The 23,250-nt window shown below is 35.8% G+C and overlaps 1 protein-coding gene across 6 annotated transcripts in view; it reads right to left on the bottom strand.

Moving 5' to 3' along the window:
* LOC150074896 (paired amphipathic helix protein Sin3a-like) overlaps nucleotides 1-23,250 on the bottom strand; it is a 285,756-nt gene that overhangs the window by 183,074 nt on the left and 79,432 nt on the right. For all 6 annotated transcript variants that reach the window (XM_090389366.1, XM_090389363.1, XM_090389365.1 and 3 more), the window contains exon 6: nucleotides 3,122-3,208. In XM_090389366.1, coding sequence (XP_090245492.1) covers nucleotides 3,122-3,208 — 87 coding nt within the window. The remainder of the gene's footprint in view (nucleotides 1-3,121; nucleotides 3,209-23,250) is intronic.

The raw sequence follows: 23,250 nt of genomic DNA, 5'->3' as shown, positions 1-23,250 counted from the left end.
ACATCATAGTATCCAATCAAATTGGTCAGGCAAGACCTGCCCTTAACAAAACCATGCTGCGTCTGAGCTATAACTGAATTCTTGTCTAGATGATCCTGCAGTGCTTCTTTAACCAGTGCCTCCATTAATTTACCTGGAACAGAAGTTAAACTAACAGGTCTATAATTACTTGTGTCAGCCTTTGATCCTCCTTTGTGAATTGGGGTTACATTTGCACATCTCCAGTCTATGGGTACCTCTCCTGAGTCCAAAGAAGCTCTCATAATTATGGCTAGGGGTTTGCTTACTTCCTTTGCTGCCTCCTTTAATATAACTGGATAGATCCCATCCACCCCAGGTGCCTTTTTTATGTTTATCCTCAACAATCTCTCCTCCACTTTCCTCTCAGTTATTACAAAATCATCCAGCTCACTGCCAATGTTTACTTTACGTACGTCATTCTCCTTCCTGAATAACTCCTCATGCGTGAATGTAGATGGAAAATACTCGTTTAGATTGTTAGCCACCTGAGCAGGATCCTCAACTGTTGAACCATCAATATCCAGAGGAACAATCTGATTCATCCCTTTCCTTCTTGAGTTTAAATAGGTAAAGAACTCTTTTCTGTTTTTCTTTGCATCCTTTGCCAAGGATTTCTCATAGTCTGCCTTTGCCTGCCTAATCTCCTTTTTGACTTGGTTACAGACCAACTTATATCTATCATAGGCTTCCATGTCACCCATTAATCTGTATGTATCCCATGCATTTTTCTTCTCTGCCACATGTCTCATTAGTTCATCTGACAACCATTTAGGCCTAAACCTCGAACAATATTTCTTAGTTGGTATGTAAAGCCTGGTAGCCTCCAAGATTAGTTCCTTGAATGCTTCCCATTTTGAGTTTGCTGTTGGTAACATCATCAGTTGGTCCCACTGTATAGAATTTAAATACTGTCTCAGACCATCATAGTCGCCTTTACGAAAACAAAAACCCTTCCCTTTACCTCTGATGGTAGTTACCTCCTTGAGTAAATCCCACTTCAACACTGTGATCACTGCCACCTAGTGGTTCCTTTATCTGCAGATTCTTAATCCATGAAGAATCACTACTGATAATCAGATCAAGAGTATTGCTCCCTCTTGTTGCCTCACGAACATGCTGATGTAGAAAACAATCATCCAATAAATCCACAAAAGCCTTGCTAGTGTGCGAGTGATCAATCCACAAATTCCAGTCAATATCTGGGAAATTAAAATCCCCCATTATAAGACTCTCTGATTTACTGGCCCACTCTATTTCCCTGTACAATATCTTATTATACTCATCAGAGTCATTAGGCCTATAGCACACTCCTATTCTCAATTTTGATTTCCCTATGCTTATGTCACACCAAACTGACTCGACACTGCCCTGTCCATCGATGTCGACTGGCTTCACTTCCTTGGACTTTATGTGTTTCTTAACTAATAGCATAACCCCTCCTCCCCTCCTGTCCTGTCTATCCTTTCTATACACATTGTATTCCCCAAATTCCAGTTCCGCATTCCTTATATCTGTGTGACACCACGTCTCTGATATCCCAATATCAGAGTCGTGTTGTTTACAAAAATTACTCTGCAAATGAGTACTGAATATACTGAACACATACACAGCCAATTTTTAGCAAATTTCAGCTAATAACCCCTCTTGAAAATGCAGTAGTAGGATGTATGTATATAGTAGATAAGTATATACAGTATTCACCATTTCCAGTTTCCAATATGAAATTGCTAGTTCTTTGAGAACCCATTACTTTTTTTCATAATTCATTTTGGGGAAAGTAATTATAACCATGGTATATCCGAAATTGCTGTACGAAGAGGCACATTATATCAAGGTTGCACTGTACTAAACTTATAACTAGCACTAACTCCCAGCATTTACACATTCTCTTCTCAAATAATCTTTCAATAAAGTCAAAATTTCAAAAATATTTTATTATCAAATTAAAGATGAATATTATCAATCAATAAAAGAAAACATTATTTTCAAATAAGAACAGCATATACATAAAGTACAATGTTTGCATTTTAGTTTGCAATATTTTTCACTAGAATTCCTTATAAAACTTTATAAAACCTCTTGATAGACAACAAATGTGGTGTAGGCGGTGTAGGTCCTTAAATCCCAATTTTGAAACTCCTGTGATGATATAATTTTTAATAGCAGGTGCCTTCCAGCTTTCATATATCCAAAAGATTAAACTTTATTAATAAATGTGAAGTTCTATAAAAGTTGCTTTGTTTTTAAGATATATTAAATGTTATTTTATATAGAGCTTTATTTATTTAGGAATAGTCTACACCACAACATATGTGGTGTAGACAAGGTTGAGTCAGCCTTGTCTACTATGATATTTCAAATCCAAGCAGATCACAGAAAGCTGTATATATCAGTTACAAAGATCCAAAATAATGTTCTTGTTTAACATTCAGCAGTTAGTTTATTTATTTAATAAGTAAATTCTCATAGGGCTAACCTTGTGCACGAAGAGGGAAGTTTTAAATAGATAACCTAGTAGCAGGTGAAAATTACTGCACATGCATTGGAAACATTAGAAGTCTGAAATTAAATATGGTTGTTTAATGTTAATCAAATTGCATTGTGATTTCATTTGTCAAGTTTCTGAAATCAATAGTCTGGTATAATTATGCTGAGTATCTATAACACTGATTTTGTCAAAAGTAAATTTTTGGTTCAGAGTAAATATGTGCTATTAAAACTTGGATGATCCCAGGCAATAAGATATAATATTTAGATTTTGTGACCTCTTATGGAAACCTGGTATGAGGAACTGCATGCTGACATAAATTTTTTTTCCATTTTTTTATTTATTCTTCACATAAAATATATTCGTAGCATTTATATCTACTTTTATTATACTAAACTTGATTATTACATATGTTAAATCTTACTGATCGTGAATGTTCCCCTTGATTTCCATAAGACAGGAAATTAAGGTCGTATTAAGACCAAAACCATTGAAAAAGGAGTTAGGTGAACCTAACTCTTTTTTCAATAAGATTTTGGTGTTAATATTTGCACGAATATCAAGAACTTAACTGTAGATATGTATAATACTATGAATATAATTTATTCATACTTTATCAAAAAAGGCAAATTCATTTAATGTTCCATATTTTGCAGCTTGCGATAGTGATAAATCATCAAATCTTGGTATCTTTCTTTTCTGGAAAAGGAAAAAAAAAATTCTATTATTATAAAAGGCTATATGAATTTTAAAAGAAAGGAAAATATGATTTTTTTTGTGAACACATCTAAAATAATACAAGATATGATTATGTTTCAGGACTGATTGAGGAGCCTCCGTAGCCAGGTGGAAAGGAGCAGCAGTGCGTAGCACATGATTCTTGATTAGACCAGGGTTCGAGCCCGTCACCACCAAATTCGGAGGATGTGGAAAGGTCAGGGAATGACCACCGCCTATCTCGGAGCAATATGGCCTTAGTTGCTAATGCTCCTTAAAAAAAAAACCAAAAAAACAACCAGGACTGATTCCACTGCATGCATGTCAAAGCACTCAGGACCATGACAGAGCATATTGTGGCAGCTGCACATGGTCCTATTGTACAAAACTCACTCAGGTAGGTAAAAGCACGAAAACATAAAGATTGTGTATAAATAAAATTCTGACATTCAATAAAAACATGCTTAATGGTTAAAATGGCACCACACTTGCACATGGTAGGGTTATTGACCCTCAGCAGAAAAAGAATATGTAAGACAACCATGCCCTATGTGGAGTTGAGCAAGAATAACATAATTTCCTCTTGTGCAAACTAGACTGCCATGTTCTGATTATAAGTTTAATGTGATATAATTTGTTTTTAGTCCATCCATTCCATGAATCTGGAAAGACACTACTATATATCACTACTAGTTGTGGAGTTGGGGGCAATCCCTGGTACCGCCAGACAAAAAACACTATGTCACTACTATATCTGAGCAGACACTACTGTAGCAGCAGATGCCACAGATAATTCTAACTTCAAGTCATCTGTGTAAACTGGGAAGTCATAACATTCAGATCCAGTGTTCTGAACAGAATTGCAGGTAAACAGAAGATGGAAGGGGCTGCCTTGGTGATTGGGCAACTGTCTATTGCGATATGTAAATCTTGGAGTAATCTTTGGATGAGAATACCAAAAGGATGGCTGAGAGTCTAATGGGTGTTATACAAGTATTATCATCATGGCTTGAGGAAAACAGATGTCCACAAGGGGTGGACTGCCAGAAATATTAGTCTGAAAGAATACTGTAGAGACAAATGCTACAACCATAGTTGTTGTTGTTATTTGGTTTTTAGGAGCATTAGCAACTAAGGCCATATTGCTCCGGGGATATGCGGTGGTCATTCCCTGACCTTTCCGCATCCTCTGTATTTGGTGGTGACGGGCTCGAATCCTGGTCTAATCAAGAAGTGTGTGCTACGCACTGCTGCTCCTTCCCACCTGGCTACGGAGGCGCCACTACAACCATAGTAATAATAATGCTCACTCATTTACTTCCACGCAGACTCTGGTCAGGATATGTTCAAAATGTTCTGGCAGCAATTTACTGCTTTGGGTTTAATCAATCTGGTAGAAATTTGATGCTTTGTGTTTTGTCCTCTTTATGGGGAATCAAATGTAACCAACAAAATACACTGTTTCTAGCAGATGAGTGTGCCTCATGGTTCCCTCTATCTTGTGCATCGGTACAGTGGTTTTAGAAGTTTTGCACACTAACTTTTTTGAGCAAGCCCTGCATTCTGGACATGGTAAGATTTAACATTGTTGTGACCCCTAAGCTATAACTTTTAGAGGCTGCCTCTACTAAGTAAATTTTAGATTTAATGGCATTTCATGCTTGTCAAAGGATGCATATAAAATGCTACATACATAGTAATACAAACGTTTTTATTAATTGCTAAAAAATAACAGATATTTTTGACATTAGTAATAATAACAATAATATCAATTAAATTAATAATATAATAAAATAAGACATTTTCATTCATTTTTGTTAAAATGAATTGTAACAGATAAATAATTTTATTAATAAAAAATTATTGACTCAAATTATTTAAAATATTCATTTCTGTGATTTCATTATGGTGACATCTGAAACAATGATAAGCTTCTAAGCTTGTCATGTTCCATATATAAGCTCAAGAGAGTCTGTTTTGAAGCATGGTTGTATGACATTCATTTTTAACCATTTTAAGCCTGCTAAATGATATTTCTCCAGAGCAATTATCATCGAGGTAAGAAAAAGTCAAAATATAGTTTCAACATTTGGAAAACTGACTGTATTTTGTCTTGAATTATTATATTGTATAAATTTTGATAATTAAACTCATTTGTTTGAGAATAATTTTTCTTTATATACAGATGAAAATGTTTTATATCTTCATATAAGTTATCATCTATGTCTTCGGGCTAATTATCTACTAAAATTGTTACATTTTCTCTGAGCTCTTCGTCTGTCTGTCTGGTCAAAATTAAATACAAATAAAATATTTTCAGAAATATTCTTATATACTTCAGCTCTTCTTTGTAAATTACTTTCTAAAGAATCCATAATAGGGATGAAAGATTTTATCTTAAATTTATCTCTTGCAGAAAGATTGTCAACATCAGATGCATTTCCATCATTAATCTGTACTTTTCTAGATCTTTTCTTTACACCTTATAATCTATGTCATCTGGTAATTTTTCTTTTGCATTTTGTTCAAATTCATCGAAAATATTTCTGGTTTCTTTTATGAGATCTGATAAATATGCATACAGTTTTGAACATGTAGTAGTAGTAGTAGTGGCATGTGATGCAAGAAAGCAAGTGTATGAGCTTATGCAGCATCAGCCAAAAAAAAAAAAAAAAAAAAAATCACACCATTCCCTCCAAATGCCTGTCCAGTTCCTCCTTAAATTTATTTAACCTATCAACTTCCACAACGACAGATGGAAGTTTGTTCCAGCAATTAACCACCCGCTGGCTAAAGGCAAATTTCCGCACATCTATTCTACATCTGTCCTTTCTTAATTTGAATTTATGCCCCCTTAGGTTCGTAATCTGAACAAGTGGAAGGATCCCATCAGAATTCAGCGTGCTAAATCCATGTACTTAATGATGTTTGAGAGTCTTGTAATATTTTGCTGGTTTTGTGAAACTGTTCCAATATATAATTCCATAATACAAGCATAAACATAAATTCAAGTTCTTCCATTTTTTCGTGGATAATAGAGGCTTCTCTTTTGATTTTGCCAGTTTCGCATTTATCATCCTGAAATTTAATTAAAGCATCGATAACCGAATCACAATTATTCATAACTGCTCTTGTAGCTTTAATATGTGCTTCCCATCTAGTGTCAGAAAGACATTTTGGAACTTCAGATTTGGATTCCAAACCAGATTATAAAATAGACCATCGTTTTGTCGAAGCAGAGAAAAACATTTAAGTTTTTTGCAAAATTGCAAAGAAATTTACTGCGTCTATGCAACAATCAACTGCAGTGCGGCCGACCAAATTTAACGAATGTCCGGCACAGGGAATATATACGGCATATTTATTTTTTTTGAAAAATTTTTTGCTGCATACCCTTATATTTCCCGGACATGTTGGCCGCATTATCGTAGAACTGTCCTCTACACTTGCTAAAATCATTGTTACATTCCTTTATAATATAATCAAGTATCAAATTGGCTAAATTTTCTCCAGAATGGTTTTCTATTGGAATGAACATTCAAAATCATTCAACTGGATGAACGCTGTGAGGACATACATATCTTATAATAACAATTAATTGACCAATATGTGACAGATTAGGAATGGAATCAACAGACAAACTAAAATAACCAGCTTCTTTTGAATCTTCAAAAATAGATTTTCTTACTTTTTTTAACTATTAAATCAATAATTTCGTCGCATGTTGCTTTAGATAAATACGATGGCTTTCCAGATCCAGAATTCCCATAACGACCAATATGATCAGCAAGAAAAGGATCAAATTGAGCAATTAGTTCTAATAATCCGAGAAAATTTCCATTTCGAGGTGAATTAAATTTCTCATCATCACCTTGAAATGGCAATCCTCATTCTGCCAAAATAGATACAAATGCAACAATATGTTGAAGCACCTGCCACCAATATTTTTGTTCTTTTATAATTTGTTTACTAATTTTGAATTTAAAGTGGATCCACAGTTTCATGATAAACATATGAGAAAAGTTGCTCTATGATCAGTTGAATTCTCATGTTGTTTAATTAAAATGGGGTTTTGCCAATCCTTAAAACCACCATTGGCTAAATTGCAACTTGAATTTGAAAAAAGCTTACATACAAAACAGTAGACACATCCAGTCGATGAAGAATATACTAGCCATGCTCAACTGTACTTTTCACCATTAATTTTTGTGGAGTGAAAGAGTCCTTGGGAGCAATACCTTACTTGATTTTTAAATATCTGTTTTGATTTTTCAAATGAATCCTTCCAGTGTTGACAGTCAACAGGTCCTTTTTGAACCCAAAATGAGATATCATCCTTAGTTAAAGTATTCCATAGATACACATCATTGTATTTTGTATAGTTTTGTTAATTCTTTTTTGTATTGTAGTCTGAAATATCAGAATCAGATGTAGTTTCCTTAAAAATATCTATAGGAATAGTTTTTGTTTTATAGTCTGCAATATCAGGATTAGAAGTAATTGCACTAGAAATATCTGTAGGAATAGTTGGTATGGATACATCAGGTTGATTCTCAATAGATGAATCTTCATTAACTTGCATTACTTTAAAATAAGTGTCAACTTTGGGTAAACTAGATAAATGAGCCTGTAATAACTTCTTATTAAGAAAGCAAGCTTATATGGCATCAGCTATAAAAAAGAAAAAAAAAAAAACCTTCCCGTTTCACCCATCCATTCACTCCAGACATTTGTCTAGTTCAGCCTTGAATTTATTTAAGCTGTTGACTTCCACAATGATGAAAATTTGTTCCAGTAATCAACCACCCACTGGCTAAAGGCAAATTTCCACACATCTATTCTACAACTGTTTTTCTTCAATTTGAATTTATGTCCCCTCAGGTGCGGAATCTGAGCAAGAAGAAGAATCCCATCAGCATTGAGTAGTATAAGGCCTTGAATGGTTTGATGCTGCAATTTGCAAAACTTAAGAGCCTGTCTTGGTAACAGCAACCCTTTGTTCCACTCACTAAGCTTGTTGCCCTTCCCTGTACTCATTCTAGTAGCTCAACATCTTTCCTAAAATGAGGCCTTCAGGCCTGTATTCAGTACTCAAAAGGTGTGGCCTGACCATTGCCTTATACAAGGGGATTTCAATCACCTCCTCATCCCTGCTAGCAAAATTCCTATATATCATTGACAAGACCCCATGAGCTACTCTTGCAGCCTGTCTGCACTGCTCAGAAAACTTCATATACCTTCATACATCAAAAGAAAACTTTTGATATCAGCTTGCAAAACTTCTCTTCATTTTTAATCCTAAGCAAAATTTATTTCAGATAAATAAAAAATGTAAAAACAAAAATTTTGAAAATTTCAGTAAATAATAATTATTCACTATTGCTTTTATTACAATATTGCAAATGACATTATGCAAGTAATTTATTTATTTAGATTATTAATTTGATTATTTTATTATTATTGACATTATTTTTATCTGTAAATAAATTATGTTACATAAATTACGTTTCTAACTCTACTCAATTTAAGATAATCATTTCATTAAATAATATTGTTGTAATTATATGTATATTGTTAAACTATTCTTAAAGTCTTGCTCACTTTAACAAGATCACACATACATATTAACATAAAACACTGAAAGCAAACTGTCTGACAAAAGATTAGCTACCCGGTTTTGCCCCACTTTAACCTATAAGTAAGTAAACAATCTCCGATTTGAGGCTTACATTGAGGCTCCATTGGCACATTTGTTGTTGTTGTTATTTTGGTTTTTAGGAACATTAGCAACTAAGGCCATATTGCTCCAGGGATATGCAGTGGTCATTCCCTGACCTTTCCGCATCCTCTGTATTTGGTGGTCACGGGGTCGAACCCCGGTCTAATCAAAAAGCGTGTGCTACGCACTGCTGCTCCTGCCCACCTGGCTATGGAGGTGCCAGCACATTTGTAATTTACTGATTCTAAAAATAGGCGCCATTGTAAAAACAACCAAAAGCATATAGCGACAAATTGTTTTTTTACGATAAGTAAAAGCAGAAAAGCAAAAAGTTTTAACAATAATTTTAATTTTTTTGTATACTGATGTTCATTATTTATAAATTATTTATTTTTTCTATACTGATGCAGAGGCCCCTTGTAATGTGAGGCCCTAAGCTGTAGCTTGTCTAGCTTATGTGTAAATCCAGCCCTGATTCTGGAATGCAGCCAAACATGGTCACACTCCACTCCAGCCTGCCAGGGACTCCTCATGAAGGCAGTTCATATATTTCTAATATTGGAATAAGACTTATGCTTTATATCTGTTAGGAACCATATTTGCAGAAAAACTAAGGACTATAACAAACAATTCAGAGAAATTATTTTTCAGACAAAATGTAGCAGTAGTAGTAATAATGACAAATGATGCAAAAAAAGCAAGCTTATATAGAATCAGCCAAAAAAAAAAAAAAAAAAAACATACACAGTTCACCTATCCGTACCTTCCAAGAAGCTGTTTAAGTTCTTCCTTAAATTTATTCAATCTATTCACTTCTATAAAAACAGATTGAAGCCTGTTCAAACAATCAACCACCTGTTGGCTAAAGGAAAACACTCAATCCATTCAAGGCTTTAAACTCCTCTATCAGATCATCCCACAGGTGCCTAGTCTCAAGGTGCTGCAATTTGAAGAACTGAAGTCTTTCTAGGTAATAGCACCCTTTTGATCCCTTCACCAATATGGCTGCTCTTCTTTGCACTCATTCCAGTAGCTCTACATCTTCCAAAAGTGAAGCCTCCAGGCCTGTATACAGTATCCAAGATGCAGCATAACCATGGGCTTATACAAAGGGATAATCACCTCCTTATCTCTGCTAGCAAAGTTTCTGTGTATCATTGACAAAGATAAGTTAGTTGATTTCAAGTCTTCTAAAATTCAGTACTGTCTTATATCTCCCAAAAAGGATTCTTCTGCTTCTATGATTATTTTAGATAACACTGAAATTTCTAGACAAGATCACATATCTCTATTAGGGATTATCCTGACTTCTCTTGGCATAAGCACATCACAAATATTGATTCCTCAGAATCTAAAAAACTGAGTTTTCTCTTTCACTCTCAGAGCTACTTTTCTTCCAAATGTCAAATCTGCCTTACTACTGATTATTGTTCCCACATCTGTGGTGGTGTTCCCAAAACCTTTCTCGGACTTCTAGACACCATTCAGAAGAGGACAGTTAGGTTAATTTATAACCCATCTCTAACAAAGTCTCTCCATTCTGTCTCATAGATGTTCTGTTTCTGCTGCATGCCTTTTCTATAGATATTTCCATGGGCACTGTTCTTCTGAGTTGGCTTCTATAATTCCCACTCTCTTCCAAATCAGTTTGAATATGTGCTGCAGCCAGTAAGCATGCTTTTACTGTCCAACTTCAAATTCACAGAACCGACTTTTTTCTTTCTCATTTATTCTTTCAACTTTTGTTTTCTGGAACAACCTCCCTTCATAAGTATTGCCTGAAAATTACAATCTACTCTTTCAGATATTCAAGTCTAATGTCAACAAGTATCTTCTTTCATCTCCCCAACCTTCAACCCATACATGGTATCAAGTACTATAGGTTGTAATACCTATCGTGCTCGGAATTTTCATTAAAAAAAAGAAAAGAAAAGAAAAGAAAAAAGTATCAGATTTTCTGTAGTGTGGTAATGACAGGAATAGCCACAACATCTGTTTTGCACTTTTCTAGCTTTTAGCCTTACTAGTAAAATCATAACCTCCACCTAACTAAAAAGAGAACATAAAACTGCATATAAAAATATGAATTTATTGTGAATTAAAATCATTACATCAAAAGAAGTAATAATAAGGTTGTTAATTCTATTATGTTAGAAGTGGAGGGGTTAACATTTACATATTATTCTTCAAACAGGCACTTCAATGAGGACATAAAAAACTAATTATGGGATAGCTATTTCTTCTGGGGCATATGCTATGCTGGAAGTCAAAATGGTGGGGACACATACAAACACACTTGTCTCTCTATGTTCCTGTCTACACAAACATAAACATCAAATTAAACAAATATTTAAACTTAATTAAACCAAACAAATATAAACAATCAAGTCTTTTTTTTTTTTTTTTTTGCTTAACTAGACTAAAAGTAGGATGGGGGAGAGGGTTTGACAAAAGAATTACCACTATAATGGGAAGGATTTCATATTTATACATAGTCAGTCATACCATTAATGTACTACTGCTATCTGCTCTTCATATTTGTTTAACACATTGCATCCATCCTATTTTTAATAATGTAAGCATATCACTTAAAGCTAAGAAATTAATTATTGTTGCTGTAGAGCGCAGGGTAACAAACTGCTGATGGTCCAGGAAATAGAAAATACAGATATTGAGTTTGAAATACACTGAGGAATGGTTTACTGCTCACCTCTGCTGACTAGTGAGAAGTGGACAGTGGCCTTAAGGGGAAGGTGCCACCTATAATAGCAGAGGACTGGACTGCAAAGGAAACCAGAACTCAAGCACTGCTAACAGGGAGGAAGGGAATAGTGGGGCCAGTCAGAATGGGCCTAAACTGCCTATAACTCTGTCCATGGACCCTTAAAAAAGGGAGCATGGAACCTGCATATAATGGCAAAGAAAGCCATCCCGAATGCAACCCTGGTTGACTGGTGAGGCCGAAACCCAGTCAGAGAATAGCTGCTTCTTGGAACACGGAGAGAAAAAAACATATCCACCCCCTTCCCATTTTTCCTTGAGCATATACCCCAGATGCAACAGCTGCCTCATAATTTCTATGGGATGCAGTGTCTGTTTGGAGAATGATTTGAAAAGGAATACAAAATTCATTACAATAATGTTTCGAAAAATGATTCAATATTACAGTCTGTCCCTGCAAGAGATACATTCCAGGACTACTTACGTAAGTTGAGTTTTACATAACTCAGGAATGACTAATAAAATATTACTACTATATCTCTGATGTGCCAAAATTACAAAAACCACATAATATCCTCAGAAGAATGAAGAAAATAGTTATATACCATAATTAAAAACTTTATCTGGGGACAGCAGTGAAGTAGTACCACTTTCACTTATTCTTTTAGGTGGCAGTAAAGAACTTCAGAGTCAAGTTACAAGAGATTCTGTCACACCTTACGACATGCAAATGAAGCACGCACTACACAATGATAGTTTGTCGCGAAGTTGTTGAAAACGATTGGACAACATGAATTTCAACTTCACCACAATAACCTGACGTGTAACAAATATTACATACAAAGTGCAAACAAAAGCTCCCACTTCGCTCTCTAACAAAACTGAACTGATTCTACAACCCAGAAAGAAAGGAAGGGAAAGATATAGAGACAAAGGGCTAGATGTAATTCTCCAAAGAAATAGCCGATGGGACACAGTCCACGTGGCTTGAACATTGTGGGGGTTTCTCTGAAGTGCTTTGAAGTAGTTCACTTGTATCAAACTCATGTTGTCGAATATTTCTTCAGAATTTTTAAAGCAGAAAATGAAATGTTAACTATAGTTATTTACCTAGATTCTAGTTATGCCACAGGTTATTATCTAACATAATTTGTATGGGAATGAAAATAAAACATACTTATTGTTCCTTCATTCGATTTCACTCTTAAAAATTATATTTTTAAATTTAATATCTTCATATTTTGTTTAGGATCCTATATTTTTTTATATATGCTTACAGCCTCTCAAAAGGAGGAAGCAGGGCAACTTCTGAAATGTCAAACAATTTCAGACCCCCCCCCAGCTATTTATTATTATTTCTTTAGATGTAACAACTTTAATCCACAATAAATTCATGTTTTTCTATGCAGTTTTGTGTTCTCTTTTTAGTTATATATTCCACTGTGTAACTCATAAATGCCCTTCCTACAATATGTTTTATAACAGCCTCAACCAAAACTTTTGGGTAAGCCAAGAAACACTTGAATGTTCTTGGGATTGCATGTTTTGCTGCTTATGCAAGTTTCTATATGACATATTTCAGTATGGAATTTATTAATACCACACAAATAAATAACCATTTATTATAAGTGAAAAATACAAAGGGCACTTCCAATTTTATATGTCTAGATGGCACAAAGGACAGAGGGGATAGTCAAGAATTATAACATCATATAATTTGGTATACATGGCTCAACCATACCTTTGAGTAAACAGTAGAGAAAGCTACAATATAATATAAATAAATTACATTAAAGAAAGAGAGACAAAGTTTTGCCAATATATAGAACATATACATATGAAAAGCAGTTATATCATAAAGATAGTAAAGCACTCTGAATAAGTCCAAGTTACAAATCATATAAAATTAAACAATTTCTTTCTATAAGCTGTAACCCATAGCATAAAGGGGCCAATCTCACATTTATTTATTAATGCCAAGCAGATGGCCAGGAAACATTCTATCAATAATCTTAATCCATTTTTTTTTTTTTTTTTAAATAAAACTAATTTAGGTTTTTGCTAGGTGTTTTTATGAGGGATATGCCAGATGATTTCTGACCAGACAGGAGAACACAGCCATATGTGAATGTAAAATCTTGAGAAGGATATACAGGGTGATTCAGGAGGAATAGTAAATATTTTGAGAGGTTATAGCATCGATTATTCTGAGTAAAAAAGTTCATATAAACGAGTCCAATTCTCAATAGATACAAAAATACAGCTGTTTGAAACTGGCATGCACAGCTCCCTTAATCAGATGTGACCAAGAAGCAGTTATAACCTGATGCTGTTTGGTATTAGAAGTGTTGTTCAGAATGTTTGTCTACGGCTTTTGTAGTGGAAGTGCTACTGCTGCTTGTAGAGAATACTATTGACGGTTTCCTAACCACAGAATACGGGATTTAAGAGCGTTTACTAGTGTTAATACCAAACTGCGTGAGACTGGTAAAGTTCCCAGCAATCATATTTCTTCTGAATGTGCAAATGAACAAAATGTGGATGAAATAGAACACATTTTTCAGTCGACAGAATGTATTCCTACTATTAGCAGCACACAAATAATTTCTATGCGTATCGGTGTTCCACAGACAAGAGTATGGCAAACATGTGAGCACGGCTTATATCCACTTCACATACAACAAGTGCAACACCTTCAACCAAGAGACAATGCCCAGCGATTGGAATTTTTTCGGTGGGCAAATACTAATCGCTGATTAATTTCATTAATACTGTTCAGCGATGAAGCTACTTTCACCCATGACGGTATCAACAACACCCTTAACTCTCATAGGTGGTCAGAAGAAAATCCACATGGCACTGTAGAAACAAATTTTCAACATCGCTTCTCTGTAAAATTGTGGTGCAGTATCATCGACAATCAGTTAATTAGGCCTGTTGTGTTACAAAATCGTCTTACAGAACCCATTTACCTAGAATTTCTGCAAAATGGACTTCCACTAGTATTGGAGGATGTTCCCTTGGCTACAAGGATTGGTATGTACTTTCAGCATGATGCTGCTCCTGCACATTATACTCATCTGGTGATACAATACCTAAATAGAACTTTCCCTGAATGACAGATCGGCCACGGTGGCCCCATTCATTAGCCACCAAGATCTTTAGACTTCATTCCGTTAGATTTTTTTTGTGGGGATGGATGAAAAGCACAGTATACAAAGAAAAGGAGAATACAATAGAAGAATTGTTCACTCGCATTTTGGATACTGCTGCCCTCATAAAGGAATGCCAAGATGACCTCAGAAGAACAACATGTCATATTACCACAAGAGTTGCAAAGTGCATTGAGGTTGGCAGTGGGATTTTTGAACATTTATCGTGAACTGTAAAAAAAATTGTCAATTATTTGTCTTTTGTATCATTCGAAAAGCCAATAAATACAAACAATAAGTCATTTATCATTCTTTAATCCTCTCATAACGGCTTTGTGCACAACATTTCAAACAACCGTATCTATTAAGAATTGGATGCTTGTTTATATGAATTTTTTACTCAGAATAATCGATACTATCACCTCCCAAAATATTTACTATTCCTCCTGAATTATCCTGTATATAGATTTTAAACTGATTATTTCGAGAGCAAGGGTAATTTAAGATTAAGGTGATTTTGGTTTTACGTATGTACCTAAATCCTCATTTTAGTTTGCCAATTTTGACATTTAACAAATTAATCAGTTTAACATTTGAGTTGGCAGACATGGCCTACACTTCCAAAGCATATAAAATAGATTGGAACAAGATATTATATATTTTTCTATAATGGGAACTTTAGACACATGGACCAAGATCTGTTTAATAAGCCACATTTTTCTAAGTGCGGAAGCTCTCATTTGTAGGTACAGGCCAAACTGAAATTTATTATTGCTCAATAACCCAAGATCTTTAAGAATAGACACAGAGGACAAGGGTGGACCATCTAGGAAAGGTAGAACAGTGAAAAAGTTTTTTTTTTTGTAATAATCATTAATAATGAGTCCAAACTTAGAGAAATGATCTCTGAATTTAAAGAGAGAAAAATTAAGTTTATTATCATTAACTGCAGCTTTATTAAGGTTCTGGGAAAAGTACCAAATTTTTAAGTCATCTGTTTAAGCAATCTGAGTGCCAACAGAGGAAGAGCAGAATAGAGCAGAGTGGTGCCACTCTGATGAATCCCTGTAGAAACAGTTCTAGAAAGAACCTGATTATCACATGAGAGAGTCAGTGTGCAATTTAAAAGAGAAAAAAAACAGCTCTTCTGAAAAAGTGCATGTCAGGAAGTGAAAGAAAGTATCCAACAACTTATACCTCATTGTGTACGATATTGTCTGTATAAATGTATTCGTGGACTGATTTGCATGTTGTGCAGGCTGAAAAATCCAGAATAACTCATGGGTAGGGGGGGGGAATCTACTCCTTTCACCTGAGATTGATAACTACAGTCCAAATTGAAGAAGCTTTAGAAATTCCTGCAGTCTGTGATGGGATTCGAACTCAGACCCTTCAAATATGTTACATGAAGTGAAACCACCATACTGTCTTGAAGGATGTCCATTTGGTTTTGAAGGGTATGCACGGCTGTCACCAGCTTTTCTTTATTATTCTGTTCTGGTGTTTATGCACATTTGATGGGACTAATATAGGTATATTTTAAGCTTGTTCCTTTCTATTTGCTTATGGCTCATTTAGCATCTTTGTCTGTATTCTTACAGAAATTTCATTACTCACTGCTCGGGTATGTGAAAATTTATTAGCACCAGATGAGAGTACGAATTTTCTTTCTTCTTGACATGTGATATAAAGTTTTCAGTCTGAGTGGTCTTCATCTAATTGGCATAATGTTGGAGCATATTGGCACCATTAGAAAGGCTGAAACCTGTTCAGGCAACTGGAAATTGCATGTTTATCTGGATTCTAGGTTTCCATAGTTAGGACATGCTGGTACCTGTGGGGGAGGGACAACATCTCAGGTTGGTAGCACTTACCACACTGTTGAACCTAGAAAATACTCTGCTTTTTGACAACTCTGAAATTTGTGCTTCCTCCTGCTTCTGCATTGGAAGAACAAGGAGAAAGCACAAACTTCTTCATTTACAGAATGACAGATCTCATCAATTCCAGTTTCTGTAGATTTTTCCAGTACTTGGGCTGCCTACTAATTTGCATTGTGTAGATGCAGCTTATTGCTTCAAGTTTTCTTTTGAGATCAGGCATGCACAGAGTGCACTGAATGCAATCTATGACAAACTCCATGCAGATGACAATTCTCTAAGTGCTGAGATGGGTAGTTCCATAGGTATATGCAGTTTTTATTTCTAATCATAACTATGCAATTGAAAACTATATTATGTATTATTTCACACAACACTAATGTGTTGCGTGAATTATGCTTACTTGTTATCAGCATGGTTATGCTGAAAAACAGCTAAGATACTTATACCCTGATTCACATGCCATAATTTGCATGAACCAGGGCAATCAAGCAATAACAGCAGTACTTGCAGTGGCAAAACCAGAAACTCACACATTCTTATGGACATGGTTCCAGTAACTTATGTATGAAATTCAAGATTGTCTGCAACAGTTATCATTAGAGTATTCAATACTAGAGTGACTGTTTCATTATAATTACCACATAAAAGGCATTGCCTTAAAATATCTAGGCACAGATAAAAAAAAAAAGTCAAAAACACAATAAAAAAGCCAAAAGTGTACAAATAAAGTTCATGCAATGTTTACAATAAAGGCTGTTGTTGTTGTTATTTGGTTTTTAGGAGCATTAGCAACTAAGGCCATATTGCTCCGGGATATGCGGTGGTCATTTCCTGACCTTTCCGCATCCTCCGTATTTGGTGGTGACGGGCTCGAACCCCGGTCTAATCAAGAAACATGTGCTACGCACTGCTGCTCCTTCCCACCTGGACAATAAAGGCCTGAGAGAATTACAGCCAATAATAGAAGATTTAAATTTGTTGCAAATAAGCTGTTTATGAGTTGTGCATGACTTAGAAGGTTATGTCTTCATTTTATTTTTATTTGTTAATTTATTTTATCTCCATTTCTTTGAAACACATTAAACACAGAAAATACAGATTAGCATTAGCAGAGGCATATGATGCAAGAAAGAAAGCTTATATAGCATCAGCCAAAAAAAAAAAAAAAAACCCCTTCCCATATATTAACTCCAAATGTTTGTCTAGTTCAGCCTTGAATTTATTTAAGCTGTCAACTTTTACAATGACAATGGAATTTCGTTCCAGAAATCAACTAACCGCTGGCTAAAAGCAAATTTCCGCACATCTATTCTACAAATGTCTTTATGTCCCGTCAGGAAACCAATCTGGGCAAGAGGAAGAATCCCATCAGCAATAAGCTTGCTTAAACCATTCAAGGCCTTATACGCCTCAATCAGATCACCTCGCAGGTGCCTAGTCTCCAGACATTGTAATTTGCAGAACTTAAGTCTTTCCTTATAAGAGCAACCTTTTGTTCCATTCACCAATCCCATTGTCCTTCTCTGTACTCGTTCCAGCAGCTCTACATGAGGCCTCCAGATCAGTATACAGTACTCAAGGTGTGGTCTGACTACTGCCTTATACAAGGGGATAATCACTTCTTTATCCCTGCCAGCAAAATTCCTGTATATCATTGACAAGACACCATGAGCTACTCTTGCAGACTATCTGCAACGCTCAGAAAACTTCATTTCTGATGGCACAATTACCCCTAGGACTTTTTCATTCTGTAACACCCTGAGTGCAGTACCCCACAGTTGATACATTACTCTGGGGTTACTGCTACCCATATGCAGTACTTTACATTTGTCAATGTTAAACTTCAGTTGCCACCTCTCAGCCCATCTGCTAAACTTTTCCAGATCCTATTGCAGTAGCATACTGTCGTTAGTGTCATTAACAACCCAGCCAACCTTCGTATCATCTGCAAACTTGGACACTAAGCTCGATATACCTTCATCAATATCATCAATAAATACAGAAAGCAACGATGGGTCCAACATGGACCCCTGGGGAACACCACTAATAACATTAGTGAAGTTATTAGTGATGTTATTGATTACCACTCTCTGTCTTCTCCCACTCAACCATCCCTTTATCCATAGCAGCAACAGTATCAAAAAGCTTTCACAATGTTAATGTTTACATTTGTCAATGGTGAAATCCAAGTATATGATATCAAAATTATTTTGTGCATCCAGTTCCTTTGTGACCTAATTGTAGTATCCATTCAAACTGGTCGGACAAGACTTCCCCTTAACAAACCCATGAACTATAACTGCAGTCTTGTCTAGATGATCCTGCATTGCTTCTTTAACCAGTGACTCTATTATTTCCCTGGAATATAAGTTTAACTGGTCTGTAATTACTTATGTCACCCTTTAATCCCCATTACTTATGACCTGTATACAGTACTCAAGGTGTGGTCTGACTACTGCCTTATACAAGGGGATAATCACTTCTTTATCCCTGCCAGCAAAATTCCTGTATATCATTGACAAGACACCATGAGCTACTCTTGCAGACTATCTGCAACGCTCAGAAAACTTCATATCTGATGGCACAATTACTCCTAGGACTTTTTCATTCTGTAACACCCTGAATGCAGTACCCCACAGTTGATACATTACTCTGGGGTTACTGCTACCCATATGCAGTACTTTACATTTGTCAATGTTAAACTTCAGTTGCCACCTCTCAGCCCATCTGCTAAACTTTTCCAGATCCTATTGCAGTAGCATAGTGTCATTAACAACTCAGCCAACCTTCGTATCATCTGCAAACTTGGACACTAAGCTCGATATACCTTCATCAATATCATCAATAAATACAGAAAGCAACAATGGGCCCAACATGGACCCCTGGGGGACACCACTAATAATATTAGTGAAGTTATTAGTGATGTTATTGATTACCACTCTCTGTCTTCTCCCACTCAACCATCCCTTTATCCATAGCAGCAACTTGCCCTTAATGCCATACTGCTCCAATTTGTACAGTAGTTTTCTATGCGCAACAGTATCAAAAGCTTTCCTGAAATCCAAGTATATGATATCAAAATTATTTTGTGCATCCAGTTCCTTTGTGACCTAATTGTAGTATCCATTCAAACTGGTCAGACAAGACTTCCCCTTAACAAACCCATGAACTATAACTGCAGTCTTGTCTAGATGATCCTGCATTGCTTCTTTAACCAGTGACTCCATTATTTCCCTGGAATATAAGTTTAACTGGTCTGTAATTACTTATGTCACCCTTTAATCCCCATTTGTGAATTGGGGATAAATTTGCACATTTCCTGTTCATGGGCCCTCCCCTGAGTCCAAGGAAGCTCTCATAATTATGGCTAAGGGTTTGCTTACTTCCTTTGCTGCCTCCTTTAATATAACTGGATAGATCCCACCACCCTAGGTGCCTTCCTTATGTTTAATTTCAATAATTTCTCCTCCACTTTACTCTCAGTTATTACAAAATCATTTAGCTCTCTACCAGAGTTTGATAAACTTCTGACATTCCCTCCCTGAATAACTCCTCATGTGTGAATATAGATGCAAAATACTCATTCAGTTTGTCAGCTACTTGAGCAGGGTCCTCAACTGCTGAACCATTGATATCAAGTGGACCAATCTGATTCATTCCTTCCTTCAAGAGTTTACATAAATAAAGAACTCTTTGCTGTTTTTCTTTGCATTGTTTTCCAAATATGTCTCGTAATCTGCCTTCACTTGCCTAATCTTCGTAATTTGATTACAGACTAGCTTATATCTGCCATAGGCTTCTGTGTTGAGTGATAATTTATATGCATCCCATGCATTTTTGAGACTCTAATGAGAATCTGCCACGAGTCTCATTAGTTCATCTGATATCTATTTAGGCCTAAACCTTGAACAATATTTCTTAATAAGTATTTAAAATAATTAAATGCACAAGGCATAATACATTAAGAGTTTAATATCTATATAATACCGGTGTGTAGATACACCATAGACAACTCTTAAGTAACTACAAAGTAATTATTGTAGGCATCAATTCCTCTTTCTCATATTGTGCTCTGCCTTCACGACGAGTTGCCGTGATATTGCACTACCTCGAATAAGTAACGCTTCACTAGTAGAGAAGATTATTGTTACTTATTCTCAGTTAGTACCACCACCCAGACATGGTTCAAGGCTATTGGCCTATCATCAGTGGGTGGGCAGGTATCCTGGTATTGCAGACATGACGACCCAGTTGTGAAGATAATCACACAATATGAGAGATGCCAAAAGGTGTATAAGATAATATTTAAAATAATTAAATGCACAAGGCATAATACATTAGGAGTTTAATATCTATATAATACCGGTGTGTAGATACACCATAGACAACTCTTAAGAAACTACAAAGTAGTTGTTGTAGGCATCAATTGCTCTTTCTCATATTGTGCTCTGCCTTCACGACGAGTTGCCGTGATATTGCACTACCTCGAATAAGTAACGCTTCACTAGTAGAGAAGACTGTTGTTACTTATTCTCAGTGAGTACCACTACCCAGACATGTTTGGAAAATAGTATTGGATAAAGATGTCCCTATTAGACCGAGCAAAGAAAAAGAGAGGTAGGAAAGTGACAGCAAGAGAGGGAGAGGAAGAAACATGCCGTCGAAGAATGAAAGGGACAGTAACTCCTTCAACTCACGCCACTCAAAAACTCATAAATTCCTCGAATAGGTAACGCTTACCCCAGTAGAGAAGACTGTTGTTACCTATTCTCGGAAACTCCGTGAATATCAGGCTCCCCAGACACGTTTCAAGGCTATTGGCCTATCATCAGTGGGTGGGCAGGTACCCTAGTATTGCAGACATTACGACCCAGTTGTGAAGATAATCACACAATATGAGAGATGCCAAAAGGTGTATAAGATAATATTTAAAATAATTAAATGCACAAGGCATAATACATTAAGAGTTTAATATCTATATAATACCGGTGTGTAGATACGCCACAGACAACTCTTAAGAAACTACAAAGTAGTTGTTCTAGGCATCAATTGCTCTTTCTCATATTGTGCTCTGCCTTCAGGATGAGTTGCCGTGATAATGCACTACCTCGAATAAGTAACACTTCACTAGTAGAGAAGACTATTGTTACTTATTCTCAGTGAGTACCACCACCCAGACATGTTTCAAGGCTTTGGCCTATCATCAGTGGGTGGGCAGGTACCCTGGTATTGCAGACATGACGACCCAGTTGTGAAGATAATCACACAATATGAGAGGTGCCAAAAGGTGTATAAGATAATATTTAAAATAATTAAATGCACAAGGCATAATACATTAAGAGTTTAATATCTATATAATACCGGTGTGTAGATACACCATAGACAACTCTTAAGAAACTACAAAGTAGTTGTTCTAGGCATCAATTGCTCTTTCTCATATTGTGCTCTGCCTTCAGGACGAGTTGCCATGATAATGCACTACCTCGAATAAGTAACGCTTCACTAGTAGAGAAGACTATTGTTACTTATTCTCAGTGAGTACCACCACCCAGACGTGTTTCAAGGCTTTGGCCTATCATCAGTGGGTGGGCAGGTACCCTAGTATTGCAGACATTACGACCCAGTTGTGAAGATGATCACACAATATGAGAGATGCCAAAAGGTGTATAAGATAATATTTAAAATAATTAAATGCACAAGGCATAATACATTAAGAGTTTAATATCTATATAATACCGGTGTGTAGATACACCACAGACAACTCTTAAGAAACTACAAAGTAGTTGTTCTAGGCATCAATTGCTCTTTCTCATATTGTGCTCTGCCTTCAGGATGAGTTGCCGTGATAATGCACTACCTCGAATAAGTAACACTTCACTAGTAGAGAAGACTATTGTTACTTATTCTCAGTGAGTACCACCACCCAGACATGTTTCAAGGCTTTGGCCTATCATCAGTGGGTGGGCAGGTACCCTGGTATTGCAGACATGACGACACAGTTGTGAAGATAATCACACAATATGAGAGGTGCCAAAAGGTGTATAAGATAATATTTAAAATAATTAAATGCACAAGGCATAATACATTAAGAGTTTAATATCTATATAATACCGGTGTGTAGATACACCATAGACAACTCTTAAGAAACTACAAAGTAGTTGTTGTAGGCATCAATTGCTCTTTCTCATATTGTGCTCATATTTCTAGTTTAAGAAAAAAATTCCCCCTGGGGAATTTTTTGCCTTTGGCCTATCATCAGTGGGTGGGCAGGTAAAAAATTCCCCCTGGGGAATTTTTTTCTTAAACTAGCTTGGCAGTCAACGTGTTAAAGGTAGAAGGAGGTGGTTAGCTGTTGGGTAAAATGTATGTGCTAAAATAACCACTGGCAAACTCATTAATCCGGCACCCCACAGGTCCCAATGCTGCCAGATTAGTTTTGGTCGACCTGTATTCTGTATACATTTATTCACTTGCTGAAGAAGGGGTTTGTTTACCCTGAAAGCTATGAATTAATCTTAGTTATTAAAAATCTAGTTATTGTCTCTACTG

The sequence above is a fragment of the Mastigoproctus giganteus genome, unplaced genomic scaffold (assembly GCF_048544385.1).
Source record: "Mastigoproctus giganteus isolate SK-2022 unplaced genomic scaffold, ASM4854438v1 scaffold_15, whole genome shotgun sequence".
Classification (NCBI taxonomy): domain Eukaryota; kingdom Metazoa; phylum Arthropoda; class Arachnida; order Uropygi; family Thelyphonidae; genus Mastigoproctus; species Mastigoproctus giganteus.
The sequence above is the reverse complement of the archived record's forward strand: the minus strand, read 5'-3'. Positions and strand labels throughout refer to the sequence as shown.